The sequence below is a fragment of the Hippopotamus amphibius genome, chromosome 17 (genome assembly GCF_030028045.1).
Source record: "Hippopotamus amphibius kiboko isolate mHipAmp2 chromosome 17, mHipAmp2.hap2, whole genome shotgun sequence".
Taxonomy (NCBI): Eukaryota; Metazoa; Chordata; class Mammalia; order Artiodactyla; family Hippopotamidae; genus Hippopotamus; species Hippopotamus amphibius.
In genome coordinates, this window is record NC_080202.1 from 36,532,534 (window position 1) to 36,554,040 (window position 21,507).

A 21,507-nucleotide genomic window follows, 5' to 3' on the forward strand; every position below is an offset into this window, starting at 1 on the left:
CTCGAGGACGGAAGATGCCTTAGAGGACTGGGGCAGGGAGGGTGGGGGGGACTCGAGGGGGGGGCGTCAAGGAAGGGTGGGAATATGGGGATATGTGTATAAAAACAGTTGATTGAACCTGGTGTACCCCCCCAAAAAAAAATAAAAAAAATTTTAAAAAAAATTAAAAAAAAAAAGATGCAAAAAAAATAAAATAAAATAAAATAAAATAAAATAAAAGCAGAGCTCCTCGTCTTGTTGAAGTGGGTTGGGGTGGGGTGGGGGAGACTCAGCCAGCCTCCTCTGCCTTTTGGCAGCCCCTGTGGCAGCTACTTGGAACCCAGGGATTGAAAGCCCGCAGCCTCAGACTTCCCTGGTGGCTCAGTGGTTAAGAATCCTTCTGCCAATGCAGGAGACATGGGTTCCAACCCTAGTCCAGGAAGATCCCACATGCCGTGGAGCAACTAAGCCTGTGCACCACAACTACTGAGCCTGCGCTCCAGGGCATGCAAGCCACAACTGCTGGGCCCACGCACCACAACTACTGAAGCCCACGCGCCTAGGGCCCATGCTTCGCAACCAGAGAAGCCACTGCAATGAGAAGCCCGCGCACCACAATGAGAAGCCCGCGCACCACAATGAGAAGCCCATGCACTGCGACAAAGAGTAGCCCCAGCTCTCCACAACTAGAGAAAGCCCGTGCGCAGCAATGGAGACCCAACACAGCCAAAAATAATAATAAAAAAATTAAGTTAAAATTGAACAAAGAAAGACCACAGTCTCATCTTAGGTCACATCCTAGAGGTGACAGGAGCTTGGTATTCAGATAGCCAAATCCAAAGTGCGAAAATCCTGGATACCCCCAGTGCCTGGTAAACTCCAGCAGGCTTCCTCGCATCCCTCAAGTCCATGAAGGCAGTTTACAGAGAAGACTGCTTGTAGCCCCGACATCCCCAAGAAGAGAGGTGGCCTCCTTTGAGCACCTACGTCCCAATCAGTTCAAGTATGTTCATGGAGACCTCCGAGCTGCCCACTGCAATAAACTCCAAGCAGCTTAAAACTAGTTCCTGCAAGACAAGAATAAGGATGCAGATGCAGAGAATGGACTGGAGGACACGGGGTTGGGAGAGCGGGGAGCAAAGGGGAAGCTGGGACAAAGTGAGAGAGTAGTATAGACATGTATTTACTACCAACTGTAACATCGCCAGTGGGAAGTTGCTGTGTGACAAAGGGAGATCAACGCGATGATGGGTGATTGCCTCAGAGGGCCGGGATGCGGAGGGTGGGGGGCAGTCACTGGAGGGAGGGGATGTGGGGATATGTGTATAAATACAGCTGATTGACTTTGGTGTGCCTCATAAGCTGGTACAAGATTGTAAAGCAATTATATTCCAATAAAGAGCTTAAAAAAAAAAAAACTCGTCCCTGCCCTCCCACTGCTCTCAATGTAGGTGGAGAGAGAAGACATAAATAGAAGTGATGACATTAGGCAGGTGTGTACCAGGTGAGGTGTAAAGGTGGGTAAGCAGGCAGGTAAGTCCTCTTGTCTCTGGATTTTGGGAGCAGGAGAAGGCCTGGGGGAGGCAGGAGGAACAGCATGACACTTTTCCTTCCAGGGGAAGTTAGACCAGTCTCCTTCCAGACTCTAGTCAGAGTCGAAAAAGCAGCAAATTGGGACCTGAACCCTTAACCCCAGCTGAATTAAACTAACTGGCTTGAGGGACTTGGGTTAGAGTTTAGGTCTTCACAGCCAAAACTTCCATCCTCCAAACCTGTTTCTCCATAAATAACAATTCTATCCTTCCAGTGGCCCCTTCTGCCTCACTCGTCTCTCTCGTAAGCACTGGCTTCCCGTTGCTCATTCCCTTTAGAGACAGAAGGCTCTTCCCCAAACATCTGCACAGCTGGATCCCTCACTGCACCCCACACCTTACCAGCTGGGCTTTGTCCAGCTGTCTTTGAATAAATATCACCCTTCCCCCCCACTCTCAATACCCGTCCCTGCCTTATGTTCTCCATAGCATATATAGCTGTCCGGCATTCTATATATTTACTTATTGGTTGCCTCTCCCATTAGATGTGAGCTCCATGAGGGCAAAATGTCCTGTTCCTGCAATAGCACCAGACACCTAGTAGGTACATAACAAGCATTTGTTGAATGGATGAGTGTGTGAACGACTTCCCCTTCAGGATTCTCCGTAGAATCCTCCCCTAGATGGAGCGGGCTGCTCACGGTGGCAGGAGCTCTGATTTGGGGACAGTGGTAGGAGCCAGCTTTGTCTTGGGGCAATTTCACCGCGAGCAGTCAATCAGTCATAAGAGCGGGTTGCAGATCTCACCAGAAGGGGCAGGTGCCAAATTGAAGCAGCTCCTCACAGTGAATGATGAGGATCCTGGGCGGAAGGAGAAGCCCCGGCCTTGAGGAGGACCACCACAGGGCTCAGGGGACAGCAGGTGGAAGGCATGTTTCCCTGTTCCCTGCCTGTGCTCGGTCACCACGGACACGAGCCAGGGATGGAGGGAGAGGAGGCAGGCATGTGTGATGGGAGTGTCGGTGAGGCTGCGGGCCAGGTGTCCCCTCCTATCCCTGGACTCAGTGCCCTTCACCTGCCCTTGGCTCCCCGGATGAATCAGCTAGTTCCAGCCTCTGGGGTTTGTTGCCGCACTTCCCCCTGGGGCCGACTAGAGGATCTTGCGTGACATTAAGTAACACACAGGGGAGGGCAGGAGGCTCGGGAAGCCAGCAGCGGCCCGGGGACCGGGTTGTCCAGGGCCAAGCCTGTGTCTCTGTGTGGAGCCCCCCGCCCAAAACACAGCTGGTGCTGGGAACTTGGGGATGGGGAGGGGTCCTCAGCTTCAGCTGAAAATCAGCCCCTTGGGTGTGAGTAGCTGAAGAAATATAGTTTTGAGGCAGCAAATCCTCATGGAAAATGAATGTGAGTGTACCTTGCTTTAAGCCACTACTTATAGGAAAACCAAACAGCTCCCGAGGATAAACCAAGGGGCAAGTCCATATTTTTATTTTTATTTTTATTTATTTATCTAATTTTAGCTGTGTTGGGTCTTCGTTGCTGCGCAGGGGGTTTCTGTAGTTGTGGTGAGCGGGGACTACTCTTCATTGCGGTGTGTGGGCTTCTCGTTGCCGTGGCTTCTCTTGTTGCGAAGGGGGCTCCAGGTGCCTGGACTTCAGTAGTTGTGGTGCGTGGGCTGAGTAGTTGTGGCTCACAGGCTTCCTTGCTCCACGGCATGTGGGATCTTCCCCAACCAGGGATTGAATCTGTGTCCCCTGCATTGGCAGGCAGATTCTTAACCACTGCACCACCAGGGAAGTCCAAGTCCATATTTTAAAGAAGGGCTCTCCTTGAGGATGGTGTGCATGGGTGAGCCCCGCTAGTGAACTGGAAATTGTTGCCTTTATGAATATTCAGCTTCCACATAATAATCATTGGAAGTGTGGCACTCTCTGATTTACAATCTGCCTTCAAAGATACGAATACTTTTCCACATACGTATCTCATCAGATTATCAGAGGGCGCTATGAGATCCCCATACAGTTCGGCCAGGTTTTCAAACTTGCAGATCTTCCCAGCCCAGCATGCTGTCCCCATGTGATTCCTACAGCAGTTCTACAGAGCAGGAGGCTACGATCCATGTGACAGAAGAGAAAACCGAAACCCATTGGGTAAAGGCTCCAACCAGATTCCCAACTCTGAGCCCAGTCAGACAAGGTTTACCACGCACTAGCTTTACTTAGCACGTACATGACCTCTGTGGGGCTCAGTTTCCTCATCCATAAAATGGGGGTAATAACACCCAAATCATGAGAGCCATGAGGGTGAACTGAAGTGATGTATGTTATAGCTTAAAGCAGTGCCTGACACAGAGCTGCTATTTTTATGCCTGTCATTCTTGTTATTTTTACAGTATCTCACACTTCTGATGTGAAATATCCACAGAGACGTGTGACGGAGTCTCCTCCAGGGGCGAGCAAGATGTCAGCCCCTCCCTCATCCCAGGCTTTCCCACCCCTCACGCTCTCACCCCTTCCAGAAGGTCACACCGGGCTGCTTCTCTCGCAGCCCCCAGGAGCCTCCCTGCCACTGCCCAGCCCCACCTCACAGCTGCCCGGCCTCCTTGGCCAAGGATGAATGGCATCCCCCACTGGTCGCCCCGCCCCTGCCTGCAGCAGGGCCGGGAGCCCGGACGTGACTGGCAGGCTGCCAGTGCTTCCCTGGTAGGATGCCCCACCACTCCCTCCCGGTCCCTCTATTCTGGGAGCTGTAATTGAGACTGCCTTCCGCGCCCCAACTGCTATCTGTGGCAGCAGTCACCATCCCCTCAGGCCCTGCCCACCTCCGCTAGACTGCCTTCTCATAAACAGCTCCTAGGCTGCCCTGTTATCTTGGGCGCCGGTGGCTCTAGGGAGGAGGCCCTGCCACCCTGGAGATACAAATGACCCCTCAGTCCCCGGGGGGAAGCCGGCCCAATGTGGGCAGAGAGGGATGGAACCCTCACTCACCAGAGCCCAATATAGCAGCCCTCAGAACCTGACCCTGAGGTCTGCCAGGGCGGGTGGGGTGCAGAAAAGAGAAGAGCCTCTCATTATGCCCCCAACACCCTGGGGACTGGGTCAGCTCAGGCTGAGGTCTCCCCAAAGGCCCTGCCTCAGCTTGGCCGCTCAGCCACAGGGCCACGAGGGCAGGAGGGCAGTCAATAACAGCAGCAAAAGTGATGTTTCTAAACTGCAAATGTGACCATGTCAATCCCCAGCGCCAAACGTTCAGTCGCTCCCGTGGCTCTCAGGGATGAGGCCCACAATATCCTCTGCCCTCTGCCCTTTCTGCTGCCTCTCTCGCTTCGGGACGTTTGCACAAGCTCTTCGCCTGCCTAGATATGGTTCTTCTCTTCATCTAGCTCTTCCTCCTACTGCAGGTCTTGACTTAGAAGTCACTTCTCATGGGAACGTCCCCTGACACCACCACACATACACACTCCTCCCAGGTCCTCCCCTTAGAGTGGAATGAATGTTCCTCCCACGTTCACCTGAAGCACCAGGCCCTTGCCAATGCACCCGTCTCTCTCCCTCGCTGGCTGTAAGTACTCCCAGGGCAGGAACTGTCTTGCTCAGATTGTTTCTAACACTTAGCCCAGTCCTGGTATAAGTAGGTGTTCAAGAAAAGTTTGTTGAAAGGGAATTTCCTGGTGGTTCAGTGGTTAGGACTCCACGCTTCCATTGCAGGGGGCCTGGGTTCCACCCCTGGTCGGGGAACTAGGATCCCACAAGCTGCACTGTTCAGCCAAAACAAAAAGTTTGTTGAAAGAACTCACTGATGAATAAAGGGATGGCTCCTCCGCCCTCCAGGATGAGTGGGTCTCTTGGAGGCAGGGGTATATGCTACTTTGGGCCCTTCATTTCCCCAGAAAGCCCCATCTTCAGTGTTCCGTCCCTTTGTCCTCTAAGTATAACTGCAGGCTGGCTGCACGGTCTGTCCATTCCGATCTGGAAAGTACAGTTGTTATGGCCATGGGCCTGCCGGTGGGGAGCCCTAAGGGGCTCTGAGGATACACTGTAGGACAAAGCAGACATCCTTGGGTTGAGAGGGAGGAAGGCACAGAAAAAGGGAGTCCCCAGGCCATGGGTCACTTATAAGCAACAATTCTGTTACCAGGAGGCAGATGCAGTTTCTTATTTTGACACTTTTTGCCGTGATACCTCCATATCACACACTTTGTATTTTGCTTGCTCCAAACACAGACATTGCAAAGAATAACCTACAACTATAGCAGTGAGGCTGGAGTTAGGTTATTCTACCTGTTATTCCCCCAAATTATTGGAGGATCTCTGAAATTTGAGTCTTTCTGCCTTCAAATTGCATTTCCTTCTTCATTTCTCTCATCCTGAAGTTTCATTTGTATTTCTCCCAGACCTGGGAGACGGATAATATGGGCATTGCAGCTGCTTCTACCTCCTGAGAGCCTGAGATCCACTCCCAGGAATACAGCCAAGGAGCCAAGGTCTAGGGCCCAGGCCTTTTAGGAATAGAACAGAGGGGGCTCAGCACACCACCTCCCTGCTCCTGGAGGCTGCGTGATGAGGTGGACAAAGCTAGGCCTGGGGAGGGCAATCAAGCTAGTGGCAAAATATATTGGGTTGGCCAAAAACTTCATTCGGGTTTGTCCATAAGATGGTATGGAAAAACCCAAACGAACTTTTTTTGCCAACCCAATACAAACTGCGAGCTCCTGTAGGTTCCATAATCCAGACAGGCTCCCACCTCAGGGCCTTTGCACTTGCTGTTCCTTCTGCTTGATGCTCTTTCCCTCAGGTTTCTCTAGGGCTCACTCCCGTGGGTCTTTGTTTAACTGGCCCCTTTGCAGTCAGACCTTCCCTGGTTGCCCTATTAAACGGGACCTCCCTCACTCCCATCCCATTTCCCTGCTTTATTTTTCTCCGTAGCACTTACTGCTTATCTAACATATAGGGTTCCTTTTCTCCCTCCCTCCCTTCTTTCTTCCCTCCCTTCCTCCCTCCATCCTTTCCTTCTGTCCACTGTCTCCTTTCTACAGAGTGTAAGAAACGTGTGTACAGATGTATCTCTAGTTTAGTTCTCTGTGGCTGTGTAACAGATGACCCTAAATTTTTAGCAGCTTAAAAGTAGCATTTATTATCTCCCACAGTTTTTGAGAGCCAGGAATCCTCACAAAGTTGCAGTCACCTCAAGGCCTGAGCCAGGCTGAGGGTCTGTGTCCAACTGACTAGTATGGTTGCTGACAGGCCTCAGATCTGCACTGGCCGCTGGCCAGAGGCTTCGGTTTCTTGCCCTGTGGGCCTCCCTGTAGGCCTATCCATGACACGCACCTCGCTGCCACAGAGCAGGTGATCCAAAAAGAGGAAGCGCAAGAGAGTGCTAGAGCCCCCAGGAGGGAAGACACAGCCTTAGAACCTGCATTGGAAGAGACATCCCTTCGCTTCTGCCCAATGCCGCAGGTCACTCAGACCAACCCTGGGTGTGGCCACCAGGAGGCAGGCATCACTGAGGCTGTCTTGGAAGCTGGCAACCAATCTCCAACACATCCTCAGCGCAGAGAAGATGGTCAAGAAACAGTTGTAGAATGAAAGAATGAAGGCAGGAATGATTTCAGCAGAAACAATTTTCATGGGGAATTAATAGCTGTGACCACTGTCCCATCCCTGAGGGATCCGGACCGTATTCACCTTCCCTCAACACACTACTCTGTCCCGTAGCCATGTGACCTCGGGCAGACTCTTAAACTCATGGGCCTGTTGTGGCCACGAAAAGAGATGAGCCAGTAGCATCGTAGGGTCTGACCCACACAGCCCTCAAGAAATGTAGCCATCACGGGCAGTACTGTGCATTACTAATACCGAAGGAAAAAGCCAAAGTATTTCCCTGGCATCAGGAACAGTTTTAGAGCTGGGTGTGGCGTGTGTGTGTATGTGTGTGTATGTGTGTGTGTGTGTTTCTATATGTTTACTCCTCCAGAAGAAGTGGCTGAGAGGAGCTGTCCAGGGTCTCAGTGCCGAGGGTGGGTCACGTGGTCCAGATACCAAGTTTATCGTTTGGGCCAGAGATGGTCACGTGCTGGGGCCTTAGTCACCCAGACAAGCAGGACAGACTGTTGAGCACATGGGCTGCTGTCCATTTACTCTAAGTAGCATGTGTTGCACCAGTGGTGCTTAACTTTTTGCAGCCAGGGGAGAGGAGGGCAGGCGGTGTCATGAAACTTTTTGAAAGTTTACATAAAAAATGCACATTGGTACATAGACACACAAAAAGTATATGTAATAAACTCAGGCCATTCACAGATGGACCACAGATTCAAAATGCTAGCACTGGACTGTGGCCTTCTTGAAGGCAATGAGGAAATTGTGTCTCTTGAACAGAGGAATGAATGAATGATCTTTGCTGGTTAGCAGCACATCACCTCCCCTGGCGTAATCACCTCAGGAAAATGGGCTGGCTCTGTAAGACCTGGGTTCACATTTTGCCTTATCCATTTTACTGACTGTATGACCTTGGACTTGTCACCTAACTTCTCTCAGCCTCATTTTCCTCATCAGGAAAATAATGGGAATTACAGAGAGTAATTGGCTTTTTTTAAAATATTATTTATTTACATATTTATTTATTTATTTATTTATTTTTGGCTGAGCTGCATGGCTTGCAGGATCTTAGTTCCCCAACCAGGGATTGAACCCATGCCCCCTTCAGTGGAAATGCGAGTCCTAACCACTGGAGCACCATGGAATTCCCCAGAGAGCATTTTGTAAGCTCCAAAGCCTACTGAAAACATGAGGGACTCTTATTTTTGGTGCACCTGGATTTAGGCAAAAGGAACCAAAAAAATGTTCCTGCTATCAACCTGCCCTCAAGGCCGCCAGCTCCCATCAGCACAGGCCTGCCCTGCGGATAGGGAGATTCCTGGATGGGACAGGTTGCTCAGAGGAAGGTGTAAAAACAGGCTGAGCTGCCAACCCTCTTTTGTCAGCATATCCACTGTCAGATGGCCAGGTTTCAACACAACTGAGGCTGGGACAGCTTGCTTTGGTCTCATTCCAGGCCTAAGGCCACACCCTACACCAGCAGATGAGATGGAGACTCCTACAACCCTTCAGGCAAAAAGTATTTACTGTGCAGCTGCTCTAGATCAAGGCCCGTGATAGGTGCTAGAGATGCTGTGGGAGCAAACACACTATGGCCCTATCCTCTGATGGGAGGCAGATATTAATCAATCAGCCAGCACAAGTACAGGGTGCTGTGGAGATGTGGGATGGGAAGTCCTGACATCAAGGTGGGAGGAGGGGTTGTGGGCATAACAAATTTCCTTTCAGAAATGACATATAAGCTAAACCCTGAACTCAGTGAGAGGCCATGGATGGGGTGGGGAGAGGCTACAGCATGTGCAAAGGGCCTGAGGTAGTGCATTTGAAAGTCTGAAATAAGGCTGGTATGTTCAGAGCACGCAGTATGAGGAAGAGAGGGATGCAAGAAGTAACCATGGACACAAGGCAGGCAGACTAAATCGCCTTGTTCTCTTTAATGTGACATTTGCAACAAAAAAAAAAGAGAGAGAGAGAGAGGGAGAGACTGGAGTGGTAGATTTCAAGCCTCTGAAAGCTGTTTCACAGAAGGAGGCTGCCTTAGAAGCCAAATGAGAGAAAATACCCCAGCAAGTGGGATCTGAGTCCAACAGCACAGACTTCCTGGCCCAGTTGAGGCCCTGGGGGATTACTTTCCCTACTTCACCTGTCGTGGGGGTCTGCCAGGTAGCAGAGAGGGTGTTTGCTCATTCACTTCTCTATCCTTCCCAAAAAGCTGGGTTTGCCTCTTGGTGGGTGGCGAGCCAAAAGACACAATCAAGCCAAAGAGTGGATGAATTACTTGCAACAAGTAAGGAGAACACCAGGGACCTTTCGCAAAGCAGCAGAATTGGGGAAGTGTTAAGCTAAGGGTACACGCGTAGTTTCGAAGGGGCTTGGGCAGTGTACGCATATTCATGAAGGGGCTTGAGCAGAGGAGATTCAGCATAGAACTGGGGCAAAGTGGACAGAGTTCAAGCTTTAGTTGATTGAAGTCAGAAAAGGTCAGCCTCATCACTCCTTTTGTTCTGATCAGTCTGGGGTCTCCCTGCAGCCACCATCCTCCACCTGGGTGGGGCAGTAGTTCCTGCAGAACAACTCAAAGATATGCATCAGATTGTTATGCAGTTCCCTGGAGGAGAAACTAGGACCCTGTTTTATCACTGAGCTATTGTTTCTTGACTGCTGTTCCTTTGATCCTGCCCTTAAAATCACTAATGACTGAGACCTAAGGGTAAGTTTTGTGGCCAGGCTTAGATCACAAAATGGCTTAGGTCAAAAATGGCCTTGCTTGGGGCTTCCTAGGTGGTGCAGTGGTTAAGAATCTGCCTGCCAATGCAGAGGACACGGGTTCGATCCCTGCTCCAGGAAGATCCCACATGCCGCGGAGCAACTAAGCCCGTGTGCCAAAAAAAAAAAATGGCCTTGCTTATGTCAAGAAAGCCAGGCCCGGGCTTCCTAGGTGGTGCAGTGGTTAAGAATCTGCCTGCCAATGCAGAGGTCACGGGTTCGATCCCAGCTCCAGGAAGATCCCACATGCCGCGGAGCAACTAAGCCCGTGTGCCCAAAAAAAAAAAAAAAAACAGAAAGCCAGGCCTGGTTCTCTTTCTCCAGGGACCCCCTACCCTACTGATAGAAAAATGCAGGGGTGGAGAGGTGTTTGGGGGGTCCCCTGAGGCTGCTCAGGGAAGGTAGAAAAGAGGGGAAGGTGACAGTCAGCAGTAGCCCAGAGAAGGAATTGGGGTGGGCCAGGGAAGGAGAATGGGCAGGATGGGGTATCTCCAAGAGACCTACCCCCAGATTAGAAGTCTCCTCTTTTTCCTGGAGGAACCTCAGGTCCCAGCTGCCTTGCGTGCTGAAGGACAAGACAAAATGGCCCTGATGGTCACAGGTAGAACAGATCTGCCAGTTGTTCTCTGACAGCATTTTTTTTTTTTTTTAATCTTGGTTCTCCAACCGGGGATCTAACCCACGCCCCTTGCAGTGGAAGTGCAGAGTCCTAACCACTGCACCGCCAGGGAATACCCTCTGACACTCTTTTCGGAAGAACTGTTTGCTTGTCTGGATCTTCTTTCTAAATGATAACTCCTGGATGTCAGGGTCTATGTCTTGTTCAATGTCATATCTCCCAGTGCCTGAGGCAGATAATATTTGTTGAATGAATGAAAGCACAGACACATGAATACTGTATAGCAATGGTGATCTGGATAGCAGGAGACCCGCTCACAGCTACTGATGCGACCCAGCTCTGAAGATCTGAGCCTTGATCTATGTTATTGCCAGATTCTTCCAAGGATGGAGGTGGGGGTGGGACAGCCTGTTCCAATCCATAGAAGGGCAACTCAAAACTCAGAAACTTTTAATGCAGGCCAGGTGATGGTCTGATTAAGAATAGAGCTCTGCGGCTGACTGCCTGGGTTCAAGTCCTATTTTTGCCTCTTCCCAGCTCTGTGACCCTGGACAAATTACATACCAATCTGTGCCTCATCTTTCCTTTCTCATCTGTAAAATGGGGGAACAAACAGATTATAGCCTTGTTGTGAGAATAAAGAAAGCTGAGGCTTTTTAACACTGCTTGGCACATATTAAGTGCTCCATCAATGTCAGTAATTGTTCTCTAGGAAGGAGATGCGATACCTGGAAAGGGATGTATTCAGCCCTGATCCCTGAGCCCTAGCATAATGCCTTAGATCCAGAGTACCTACAACAGATCTTGCAGAACAGCCTGAACAGGGTCACACCCAGTGGCCTCTTCCACTAAGCCCACCTGCATCAGTTACCAGATCCCTAAGGCCCTGTGCCTTCTGCAGACAGAGAAGTGCTGACCTGAACATCAAGGCTGACCGCCACTTGCTACACAGTGTCCTTGGGCAAGGTACTTTCTTAATGTCCCCAAGCTTCTGCTTTCTTGTTTGTAAAATGGAAATACTAAAACCCATCTGCCAGGGTTGATGTGGGGATTACATGCCCGGCACACAGTCGGTGCCCAGTGCCCGAATGCAGTTGTACCAGCAGCGATCTGCTCCTCCCTCTGGCCTGTGCCCCTCCTGCCACCAGGCCGACTGGAGAGTCAGAGGCCACATTCCTGGCCTCCTGGCCTCCCAGTCTCTACCACCAAAACATTGGGCAAGAGTTACACCCTCTTTGTGAAGATCAGCTGGAGAGCTCCATCCCTGGCTGCCTGAGTCAGGGTTCACCAGGGACTCCTGTCCCTGTCACCTCAGATGACTCCTGTCCCCACAAGCTCTCTGCCAGATGGACTGACTCTGCGTTCTAAGGTGAATCCTATGGGAGGGGAGGAAGTTCTGCAGCCTAAGCTCTGGGCAGAGGCCTCAACCTGCTAGGGGCGGGGATGGGGTGGGGTGGCACGTGGGAATTCCCATTCCGTCTGTCCCTATCTTTAGACACATGGCTGATCATCCAACTTGCTTACTCATTGGCACAGTGAGAGGGGAAAGTTTAAAGAGAAACAGGTTTGTGTCCTGAAAATTTTAAGGCAGGGAGAACTAGGAGTTTCTACATTTATTCCATAAAGGTGCTTTGCACAAGCCCCTGTGAGCTTTGGTATTTGCATGGCTGGAAGGCGGAGTCAGGCAGTAAGAACTCACTATAGGCAGCTACAGAAAGTTCTCAGCCCACCCCTCCCCCCACCCCAGCAGTGAATTTGGAAACAAGGTTAAAAGGGCTAATTGTATCCAAGGGATTAGAATCTAGTGCCTCCTGGGAGCATGTGACTGTGGACAAGTCATTTGATCTGAATTTCCCTGTTGCAAAATGGGAATAAATCTGAAGTGACCCGTTGGTGTGAAGATTTGAACACAAACGGAGCACTAATGTTGAGGCAACTCATGTTGAGGCGAACACAGCAGGAGATTTGTTTCATCCAACAACAAATATCTAAGGCCTATTGTGTGCCAGGGTCTATAGGCTAGGAATTAGGGGGACACTAATAAAGAAGACAAAGGTGGCCTGCGCCCTCACGTTGCCTACAGAAGAGGTAGGGTGGTGGACACTGAATGAGAGGGGTGGTGGGTGGTGATGTTGGAAGCCCAGCTCTACCATTCACCAGCGGCTCTAGCTCAATTCTTTGTGCCTTGATTTCCCAACAGTTAAATGAGTCGTGCACCCACTTCACAGGGTGGTGAGGAATTCAGGAGCTGACGCGGAAAAACATTCACATTACCTGAAAACTAGGTTCGCCTCTTGGCAGGTGCTGAGCCAAAAGACACAACCACCAAACAGGGGGGAAAGGAAGAATTTATTATTTAAAGCACACTTTCACTGCTGTGGCCTGGGTTCAAGCCCTGGTCGGGGAGCTAAGATCCTGAAAGCCATGTGGATGTGGCACGACAGAAAAAAAAAAAAAAGCAAGTGAGGAGAGCATCTTTTGCAAAGAAGATTCAGCATGGGATTGGGGTGAGAGTCAACAAAGTTCAAGCTTTACTTGATTGAAGTCAAGAGGGTCAATATCATCATTCCATCCTCCACCTGGGTGGGGGCCTTAGTTCCTGCAGAACTCAAAGATATGGATCAAATTGTTAAGTAGATCCCTTGAGGAGGAACTAGGGCTCTGTTTTATCCCTGAGGTATTGTTTTTGCCTGCTTTTCTGTTGTTCCTTCATTCCCTCATTTTCCTTGATCACAAAATGGCTTAGGTCAAAAATGGCCTCTCTTGGGACTTCCCTGATGGCACAGTGGTTAAGAACCTGCCTGTCGATGCAGGGGACATGGATTCGATCCCTGGTCTGGAAAGATCTCACATGACACAGAGCAACTAAGCCCGTGCACCACAACTACTGAGCCTGCGCTCTACACCACGTGCACCTAAGAGACCGTGCTCCGCAACAAGAGAAGCCACCGCAATGAGAAGCCCTTGCAGCGCAAGGAAGAGTAGTCCCTTCTCTCCGCAACTAGAGAAAGCCCGCGCAGAGCAACAAAGACTCAACACAGCCAAAAAAAAAAAATGGCCTTTCATGTCAAGAAAGGCACGCCTGATCTCTTTCTCTGGGGATCCCCCACATTTACAGCACCTACTATGTGCTCTGTTAGCACACACTTGATCAGTCTAATAAAAGGAGCTACAGGACAAGAGATGATGTCCAGGCTGAGCTCACTCAGCAAATGGGGTGGGTGTGGTCCTGAGGAGGAAAGGGCCCCATGCAGGAGAGCAGGAGGAAAGGGTGAGGTGTGAAGACAGGGGTGTGAGATGAAGTGGACCAGCAAACCAGCTGAAGGAGCTGGGGCACTGGGAATTACTGGCAAGGGTTTTCAGGTCAGGTTGCAGATTTAAAGCCTTGGTTGCCTTTTGTATACATGGAAACATGGCACACATTTGTCCTGTTCATCAATGTACCCCTAGCCCCTGGCACAGAGATTAGGGTACTCCCTGGCTGACCCTCGCTCCCTCTCTGGTTTCCATCCCCACTGGCTTCCAGATCGCTCAGGGCCTTTGCATTTGCTCGCTCTCTTCTTCGGAGAGTGGAGCCAGGGAGACTAGGGAGGACCGAAGTTAGACGCAGCCCTAGGGGTGCCCAACTTCTCCCCACCCACACAGCCCTTTTGTGACCCCCATGAGTTAGCTGTGCCTGGGTCTGAACTGAAATAATTTCTCCTGCCGTCAACATTCAACCATAAGTGCTGTGATCTAGTACAATACCCGGTTCATAGTATGTTCTCAGTAAATAACTTCCTTTCCTCTCTAAACATAATCTTCCCTCCTCACCACTAGTGCGGGAGGGCTTAAGGGTGGGGCGGGTGTGGCTAGGAAAGGACTCAGGGAGCGAGGAGAAAGTGGGTTTTTCTATTTACCACATCGCTTGCAAAGGGGCAGAGTTTGGTCCCAACTCAGTGTTTACAGGGTAGGGGAGTGGAAAAGTCTGCAGTCCCCTGGAACCCGTAACGGGGGCAAGGATCCCAAGGAGCGGGCGCAATGACTCCACCTGAAGGGCAGAGGGCACCTAGCTAAGAGTACGTGAGAGAGGAACTGCTTTTCCTGGGCGGGGTCAACCGATGCCTACCCTGGGGCTTAGGAGTGCAGAACGGAATGAGGGTTGGAGGTGGGGGTGCATTTCTGCAAATCTCCGGGATCAGAACTCTGGAGGCGGCGGTGGAGAAAGTCTACAGCCCTGGAACCTCCAGATGTGTGCGCGGGACTTACGAAGAGCCCCGCAGCCAGCCGCTCTAATGAGGGTGCCCCCCACCCACGCTCCTCTGAAGGGATGCGCCCCACCTCCACCCTACCCTTCCCCGCAGCGCCCAATCCCACCTTCGCTTGAGCTCCTGGAGCCTCCGGGGCAGCCGGGAGGCGTGGCCTGCCGGCGGCCCGCCCCTTTGATGTGCTCCGGCACTGCTGGGATTGGACAGCCGCTTGTGACGTGCCGGGACTGCGGTGGGCCCGGGTGCTGCGGCAGCCGCAGCGCCAGCAGCGGCTCGGGCTCCGGCTCCCGGGTATTTAAAGGGGACGCGGCGGCGGCCCGGGGGGATGGGGGGCAAGTGGAGGGGCCGGCCCAGATGCATATCATCCACAGCCCCTCGGGACTGAAGAGATTCGTGAAAGCCGGAGCCCAGAAATCCGGGGGTGGATAAGACACCGCGTCCCCTCCAATTCCCGTAAGCACCCCTTGCTCCATCCTGCGCCCAAATACCTCAGCTAGCCCCTCTCCCCACTCTTTACACTCCAAACTCAGCCGAGACAGACCCCTGCCGCCGCCGCTCCCCACGTGAGTCCTGGGCTCCCCGAGGTAGGGGAGGGCTGGGGTCCTAGTGTTGGGTGGGGGCTGCGCTGAGTCTGAGAGCGCTCTTTCACGCGCGTGTCGTTGGGGGAGTCTAGAGTGGAGCAATGAGTCCCCCTTCTACCCCAGAAACAGGGTGTCCCTCCGTCCCCGACTCGGACAAGCCGGAGTCCGTGCTCGCCTGCTCCCTGCCACCCACGAGTCCCCTTGGCTCCCGAGCTACGCCCCCCCTCCCGCCCGCCGCCCCGCACTGGAGCCAAGCACCCGCCAGCTGGGGGTGTGCCAGAGTGCCTGCTTTCCAGCCACGTCTAAAAATATCTCTCCCCTCACTCCACCAGCAGCTGCCACCTCCTTGCCCATTGAGGATCCCCTCCTAGCTTGTCCACCCAGGCAGGGCGAGCCCAGAGGTGACTCCTGGTTCCAGCTTCCTCACTGGCATGAGAGCTCCAGGACTTCAACCCAGCCAGTCAGGACTGCAAGCTCACAGCCTATGGGGGGGCAATAGGGGAAGTTCTGGCTGCAGTTTTCCCAAGACTCTGCAGAGATCCCTAAGTTCTTATCTTGATTCTGATGCTGTGTGACCCAGGATATTAGCTTGGCCTCTCTGGGCCTCTGTTTCTCCTATTCACTGCTGGTGGTGGTGAGCAAGGAAGAGACCGTGGTGAAGTTGAGAGTGCTGTCTGGGGGAGGGAGAGAATTCCAAGCTAACGGTGGAATCTGATTTCTAGTGTTGATACTAGGAGACCTGGTCTTGGGCAGAGGACTTGTTACTATAGTATCTCTGGGGTCCTTGCCCCCACCACATACTTATCCTGCATGTTTCTTGCGGCTAACAGTCCTGTGGACTCCATCCACCCACTAGGGGGATTTCAAACTTAGGGCCTATACTCGTTTCCCTCCCCAGTACCCACCAGCACTTGTGTAAAAAGGTGCAGAGGGGTGGAGAGCACTGCTTTTAGGTAGGACTCCTGCCAGCCTGATGAAACCCTTCTCTCCTCTCTGCTCTAGCCTGTGGGAGAAGTTCAGAGGTCCTGTCCCCCTTTCCTCTGAGGGACTCTTTTTGGTGACCACAAAAGAATTTGATCAATCAGGACAAAGCTGCCAGAGGTGAGTACCTTTTTGAATGTCACAGGTGCCAGATTTCCAGTGGGGCCTGGGGTCCCTCTGACTACTTTGAGGTAGGGGTGTGGGTATCACAGCACGGCCTTCTTAGTTTCAAGGGGGAGAAACCCAGGATGCCTGGCTTTCTGCTCTGGTGACTAAAACAAGGGCAACTCACCAAATAATGTTTAACTGATTTCCCTAAATACTGTACTAGATGAAAAAAAAAAGTGTAACTATGTCTTTTGCTATGAGAAGTTTTCAACATGATTAAAAGCCAGTAGACTATTCCACCAAATTAAAAAAAAAAAAAATAGAAAAAGAACCAATGAAAGTTGGCTTCTAGGTGGCTCCTGGAGACCCTTTTTTATCTTTGTATCTGCCCAGCACATGTCTGTCCATGTTTGCTTTTACAAGGGGAGTGGCATCTCTTGACCTTTTCTCTTTGGACTCGCCTGGCCCCTGGGGGACATGTGATATCAGCCAGGATTCTGGAAGGCTGAAACTCCCTCTAGATGGGGCCTGGGGACAAGCCCTCCCACCTCTATGCCCCCAAACGTGCCCTTCCTTCACCTCACAGGCCTCCCTCCCATTCTCTTCATCTTCTTGACCTGTGTCTCCTCTCCCAACCCCCTCCCTCTTTTTGCCCACAGCCCCACTCAGCTTTGGACACCACTCTCAATTCCTAGATTACAAGTTCTTAGGGAAAAGGCTGAAACCCACATCCCATCCCTAGCGAAAGGGTTTAAGGTATGCGGTCAGTGAGTGGGGAGGGATGGGGTACCTCAAGATGGGGGGTGAGAGAGCCCCTCCCTCTGACCGGTGCCCTGCTGCTGGGATGTCCCAGTCTCTGTTTGGAGGGCAACAGCTTCTCCTTGCTGTCCTGAGATGGTCTGGGGGAGAGTCACCTTGAGGAAGTCAGAGGGGTACCCAAGTGTCACCCACTCTCACCACCAGAGGGCAGCAGCCAGCCAGGCCTTTGCTCCTTTCCTTGTCTAGTCTCCTGGCTCACGGTAGCTTTCCAGATCTGTCCCAGCAGCATCTAGTCTCTCATTTAACCCCAGGGTGGAGGGGAGGCACTGGGAGTTGTGAGTTTGTAGCTGCATTGGTGAAGGCCCCACGAAGCCAAACCCTGTCCCCAAAGTCACATAGCAAAGTCTGGCAGAAATTTCAACCTGACTCCTGGCTGACTGCCAGCCTCTAGAAGCACCAGGGAGGGAGACAGTCCCAGACCACCTGTGGTGCCCAGGGGTCCCAGCCCTTCAGCTGTGGTGCAGGGAGCCTGATCATCTGCCCCTTTGAAGGCAGAGGACAGGCAAGGCTGTGGCCAGGTGTTCATGAACCAGGCTCTGCCACATGGAAACATCATAGCCTTGGGCAAGTTATTTAATCTCTGAGCCCTTCTCATCTGCTGAATTCATGAGATTGTGATGAACAGGGAGAGAATGAGTGAAGATGATTTGTAAACTGTGAAAAGGGGCAATGACCATATAGAGAAAAAAGCACTGGTCTCAGACTCTGAGATCTGGTTTTGAGATCTGTCTCTGCCACATACAGTGGGTGATGTTTGCACAACTTGGTTAATCTTTCTATATCTCCAGTAATATCATCTGTAACCGTTCCAGCATCATGGGGGATTGTTAAAGAGGGGACCTAGCAAGGGCTTTGTGGTCCTTAGCCTCTTTGAGGGGCTGTTTTTACTGAGTGGTTCCTTGGGCTCAGGAGAGGGTATAGGACCAGGTGGGCGTTAATGGTGGAAACAAAGCCACGTGACTGGGCACCCTCAAATGGACCTTGTATGGTTGTCAGGAGCTCTGGACGGCGGCTGGAGGCCAACAGTCCCTACAGGTGGTGTCCAGGGTGATGCACTGACAATGAGTGGGTGTTTTCCAGTTGCTTGCCTCCGGTGCCTGTCTAGGGTAAGTGGGTCCCTCCAGGGGTCTCTCAGGATGAGGCCTCAGCCCCCATGTTCCCATCTGGGGGTGGGAGGAGCCCTGTCCATCCCTGTTTAAGGGCTACCCTCACCTCTTCTGGGCCTCCACTAATCCCTGGAAGCTTCCATCCAAGGTGTGGGGCCCTAATGCTTTACATCCTCAACTCCAGGGATTCTGGGCCACTGAAACTCACAGACAGATGTTGGTGAGACCAGAGAGTGACTCTAGGGATGAAGTCAAAGGGACAGTCCTATGAGGGAGGCAGATAGCAGGTTTAGAATCCCAGTTTGGAAACTGGGAGCTTGGACTTCTATTTTAGAGGATGTGCCAGGCCATAAACATCACAAGAATATTGGAAAGGGAGTTAGGAAGAAACCAGAAAGAGGTGGTTCTGTCTTAACTAATTGGGGTGGGAGGTTGAGAGGGAGAAAGGCAGTGCAGTGGACATTCTGAGGCTATACATGAAGCTATGCTCGCTGCCCCTCTCACATAAAGCTGCTGGCAGGCAAAGAGGCAGGGACAGGCTGCTCTCCACTTGGAGAGGGCTTCTGCTCTCCATTTGCTTGCCTCTGTGCCCTCACACTTGCCCTGTTGCCCCCCATCTTCTCCCTTGTCCCTTGTCCACGTGACTAACCCAAGATCTTATCTTCCTTGGGCTGTGTCTTCCGCGTGCCCCCTAGCATGACTTCCTCCTAGCCCTCTTCCCCACTCCTGCCTCATCCCCCCCCAGCCACATCCCCACTGCCTGCTCCCTCCTCGCCTTTTCAGCCACTGCTGCTTTCTTTCCTCTCCCTTACCTGTCTCCCAGGTATGTCGTGGCCTGGTGCGGGAGGCTCCGACTTCCCCAAGCCCCACTGCTTCTCCTGCTGCCCGCTTGCTTTGGACTCTGGCAGAAACCCCACCTGCTGACAAGTTCCTCCCAGGGAATTGGCAAGTGATTAGTGATGAGCTGGCAGCACAGGGCCCTAAAACTCCCAGGAGAAGTTGTGTACCATCCTTGGACCCCTGCCCAGTGCCATCCGGCTGGAAGCAGCTCACAGAGAGCCTGCCTGGGTTTGGGGTGGTCAATCCACCTCCCTGGTTCTTCCAAGAGCTAAAATCCAGTTCTCTGGCCAGTGCAGAAGCCCAGACACCTAACTCCAGGCCTGGCATGATTGCCCACATGCCTTGGGTGATGCCAACAAGTCTTCCCTGGCTCCTCCCGTCCACCTCAGTCCCACAAGCCATCGGCTCTGCATGGCCTGAAAGGGGAATGAGGAGGCTGCTCCAGTTGGATGAGTGGGTGTTTTCCCTTGACTGTGTTAGGGAAGAGGGAGTGGTCCCTGGCAGTCTCCAGAATGGTCTAGTCCAGAAACCTCCCCAAAGGAGTGACCCCTGGGAAGCACCTCTTCCTCTCTCTTAAGGTCACCCTCGTGAAGCCCCCATGGCCCCCAGTGAGAGTAGAAGAAACAGGTGCCAAAGAAGCCCTTCTGGGTTCAGGCACAGGGTCGTCCCCTGAGGATAAACCCCAGCGCAGTTAACCGAGAGGGGCGAGGGGATGGGCAGGGAAGGCTGGGGGTGGGGACGGCATTGCTCCACCAGCTTAACCAGCCTTGGCTCCTCCTCAGGTCTTGGATGCGCCAGCGCCTCTGGCCGCGGCCCGCTAACCAGCCTCTCCCGGGCCGGCTCCCGCCGCGCCCCCTCTCGCTTGCTCCCTCCTCCTCCTCCTGCTCCTCTCTCCCCTGCTCCCAGGACAGCGGGATGGCTGCGCAGGGCGCGCCGCGCTTCCTCCTGACCTTCGACTTCGACGAGACTATCGTGGACGAAAACAGCGACGACTCGATCGTGCGCGTCGCGCCGGGCCAGCGGCTGCCGGAGAGCTTGCGTGCCACCTACCGCGAGGGCTCCTACAACGAGTACATGCAGCGCGTCTTCCAGTACCTGGGCGAGCAGGGCGTGCGGCCGCGGGACCTGCGCGCCGTCTACGAGGCCATCCCGCTGTCGCCCGGCATGGGCGAGCTGCTGCAGTTTGTGGCCAAGCAGGGCGCCTGCTTTGAGGTTATTCTCATCTCAGACGCCAACACCTTTGGCGTGGAGAGTGCGCTGCGCGCCGCCGGCCACCACGGCCTGTTCCGCCGCGTCTTCAGCAACCCGTCGGGGCCCGACGCTCGGGGGCTGCTGACGCTGCGGCCCTTCCACGCGCACAGCTGCGCTCGCTGCCCCGCCAACATGTGCAAGCACAAGGTGCTCAGCGACTACCTGCGCGAGCGGGCCCACGACGGCGTGCACTTCGAGCGCCTCTTCTACGTGGGCGATGGCGCCAACGACTTCTGCCCCATGGGGCTGCTGGCAGGCGGCGACGTGGCCTTCCCGCGCCGCGGCTACCCCATGCACCGCCTTATCCAGGAGGCGCAGAAGGCCGAGCCCAGCTCCTTCCGCGCCAGCGTGGTGCCCTGGGAGACCGCCACGGAGGTGCGCCTCCATCTGCAACAGGTGCTGAAGACGTGCTGAGAACGCGGCCTGCAGGGGGCACCCGGGCAGGGAGGGGGCGAGGGGGGTGGGGGTCGGGAAAGACAAACCTAGTTTTATTACTCTTTCCCTTTCGCTTTGGTGTGTCCCTCCGGGAATTTCCGCAATCCCGATTCGCCCATTGGGCGCTGGAGGAGAGAGTTTAGAGCTGTCCCCATCTATGCGGTTAACCCAGCTCGACTGCCTTCCCCAGTTCCACTGCAAGCAAATTCTGGAGTCTGGCCCCACCGGGATGGTTCGCTTACCTGAGCAGGCAGCAGTGCTTCCAAAAACCTTGTCCTCCCAACTGGAAGGAAGGGGTTCCCTGGCCCAGTAGAGAAGAAACATCTCCCTCTGTGTTGCGGTTAACTTGTTGCCTTGGGCCGCATGACCTCCTTCCCCCAGTCAAGGGCACCCAGGTCCCGAAACCACCCCCCTCCCCCACGGACTCCCCGCGGAGAGAGATGGCGCTCTCTGCCCATGGTCCCAGGCCTAGATCTTGCTTTACCTACCGTGACTCTACACTACACTCTTTGCCTCACACACCACCTCCTCTCCCCCACCCCCCATCGGCATCCCCACAGGAAAAAAAAGCCAGAGGGAACAGTCATTTTCTGGTGGTGGAGGTAGCACACTGTCCGGGCCTCCGGCCTGGCCAGCCAGTGACCTCACA

At 53.1% G+C, this 21,507-nt stretch overlaps 2 protein-coding genes across 8 annotated transcripts; one reads left to right on the forward strand and one right to left on the reverse strand.

Moving 5' to 3' along the window:
* Positions 1-8,649: 8,649 nt before the first annotated feature.
* On the reverse strand, positions 8,650-20,058 carry LOC130840537 (uncharacterized). Of its 3 annotated transcripts, none has more exons than XR_009050022.1 (3): positions 19,145-20,033; positions 10,376-10,436; positions 8,650-9,668 (listed from the first exon to the last, which is right to left on the reverse strand). XR_009050022.1 is itself a non-coding variant. In XM_057716150.1 (3 exons), the coding sequence occupies exons 1-3, from the start codon at positions 15,095-15,097 to the stop codon at positions 9,240-9,242; spliced, it is 741 nt and encodes a 246-aa protein (XP_057572133.1). In that variant the 5' UTR covers positions 15,098-15,552; the 3' UTR covers positions 8,650-9,239. The 3 variants fall into 3 exon arrangements, 1 of the variants encoding a protein (XP_057572133.1); XM_057716150.1 differs by lacking the exon at positions 19,145-20,033 and adding an exon at positions 14,847-15,552; XR_009050021.1 differs by lacking the exons at positions 8,650-9,668; positions 10,376-10,436 and adding an exon at positions 12,752-13,089 and having other exon boundaries at positions 19,145-20,058.
* PHOSPHO1 (phosphoethanolamine/phosphocholine phosphatase 1) lies at positions 15,114-20,917 on the forward strand. 5 transcript variants are annotated; one of them, XM_057716145.1, is made up of 4 exons: positions 15,114-15,190; positions 16,321-16,419; positions 18,223-18,332; positions 19,955-20,917. In XM_057716145.1, exon 4 carries the CDS (start codon positions 19,962-19,964, stop codon positions 20,835-20,837), a length of 876 nt encoding a protein of 291 aa, XP_057572128.1. In that variant the 5' UTR covers positions 15,114-15,190; positions 16,321-16,419; positions 18,223-18,332; positions 19,955-19,961; the 3' UTR covers positions 20,838-20,917. The 5 variants fall into 5 exon arrangements, with proteins under 5 accessions (XP_057572128.1, XP_057572131.1, XP_057572129.1 ...); XM_057716146.1 differs by lacking the exon at positions 15,114-15,190 and adding an exon at positions 15,226-15,300; XM_057716148.1 differs by lacking the exon at positions 18,223-18,332.
* The last annotated feature ends 590 nt before the right edge of the window (positions 20,918-21,507 follow it).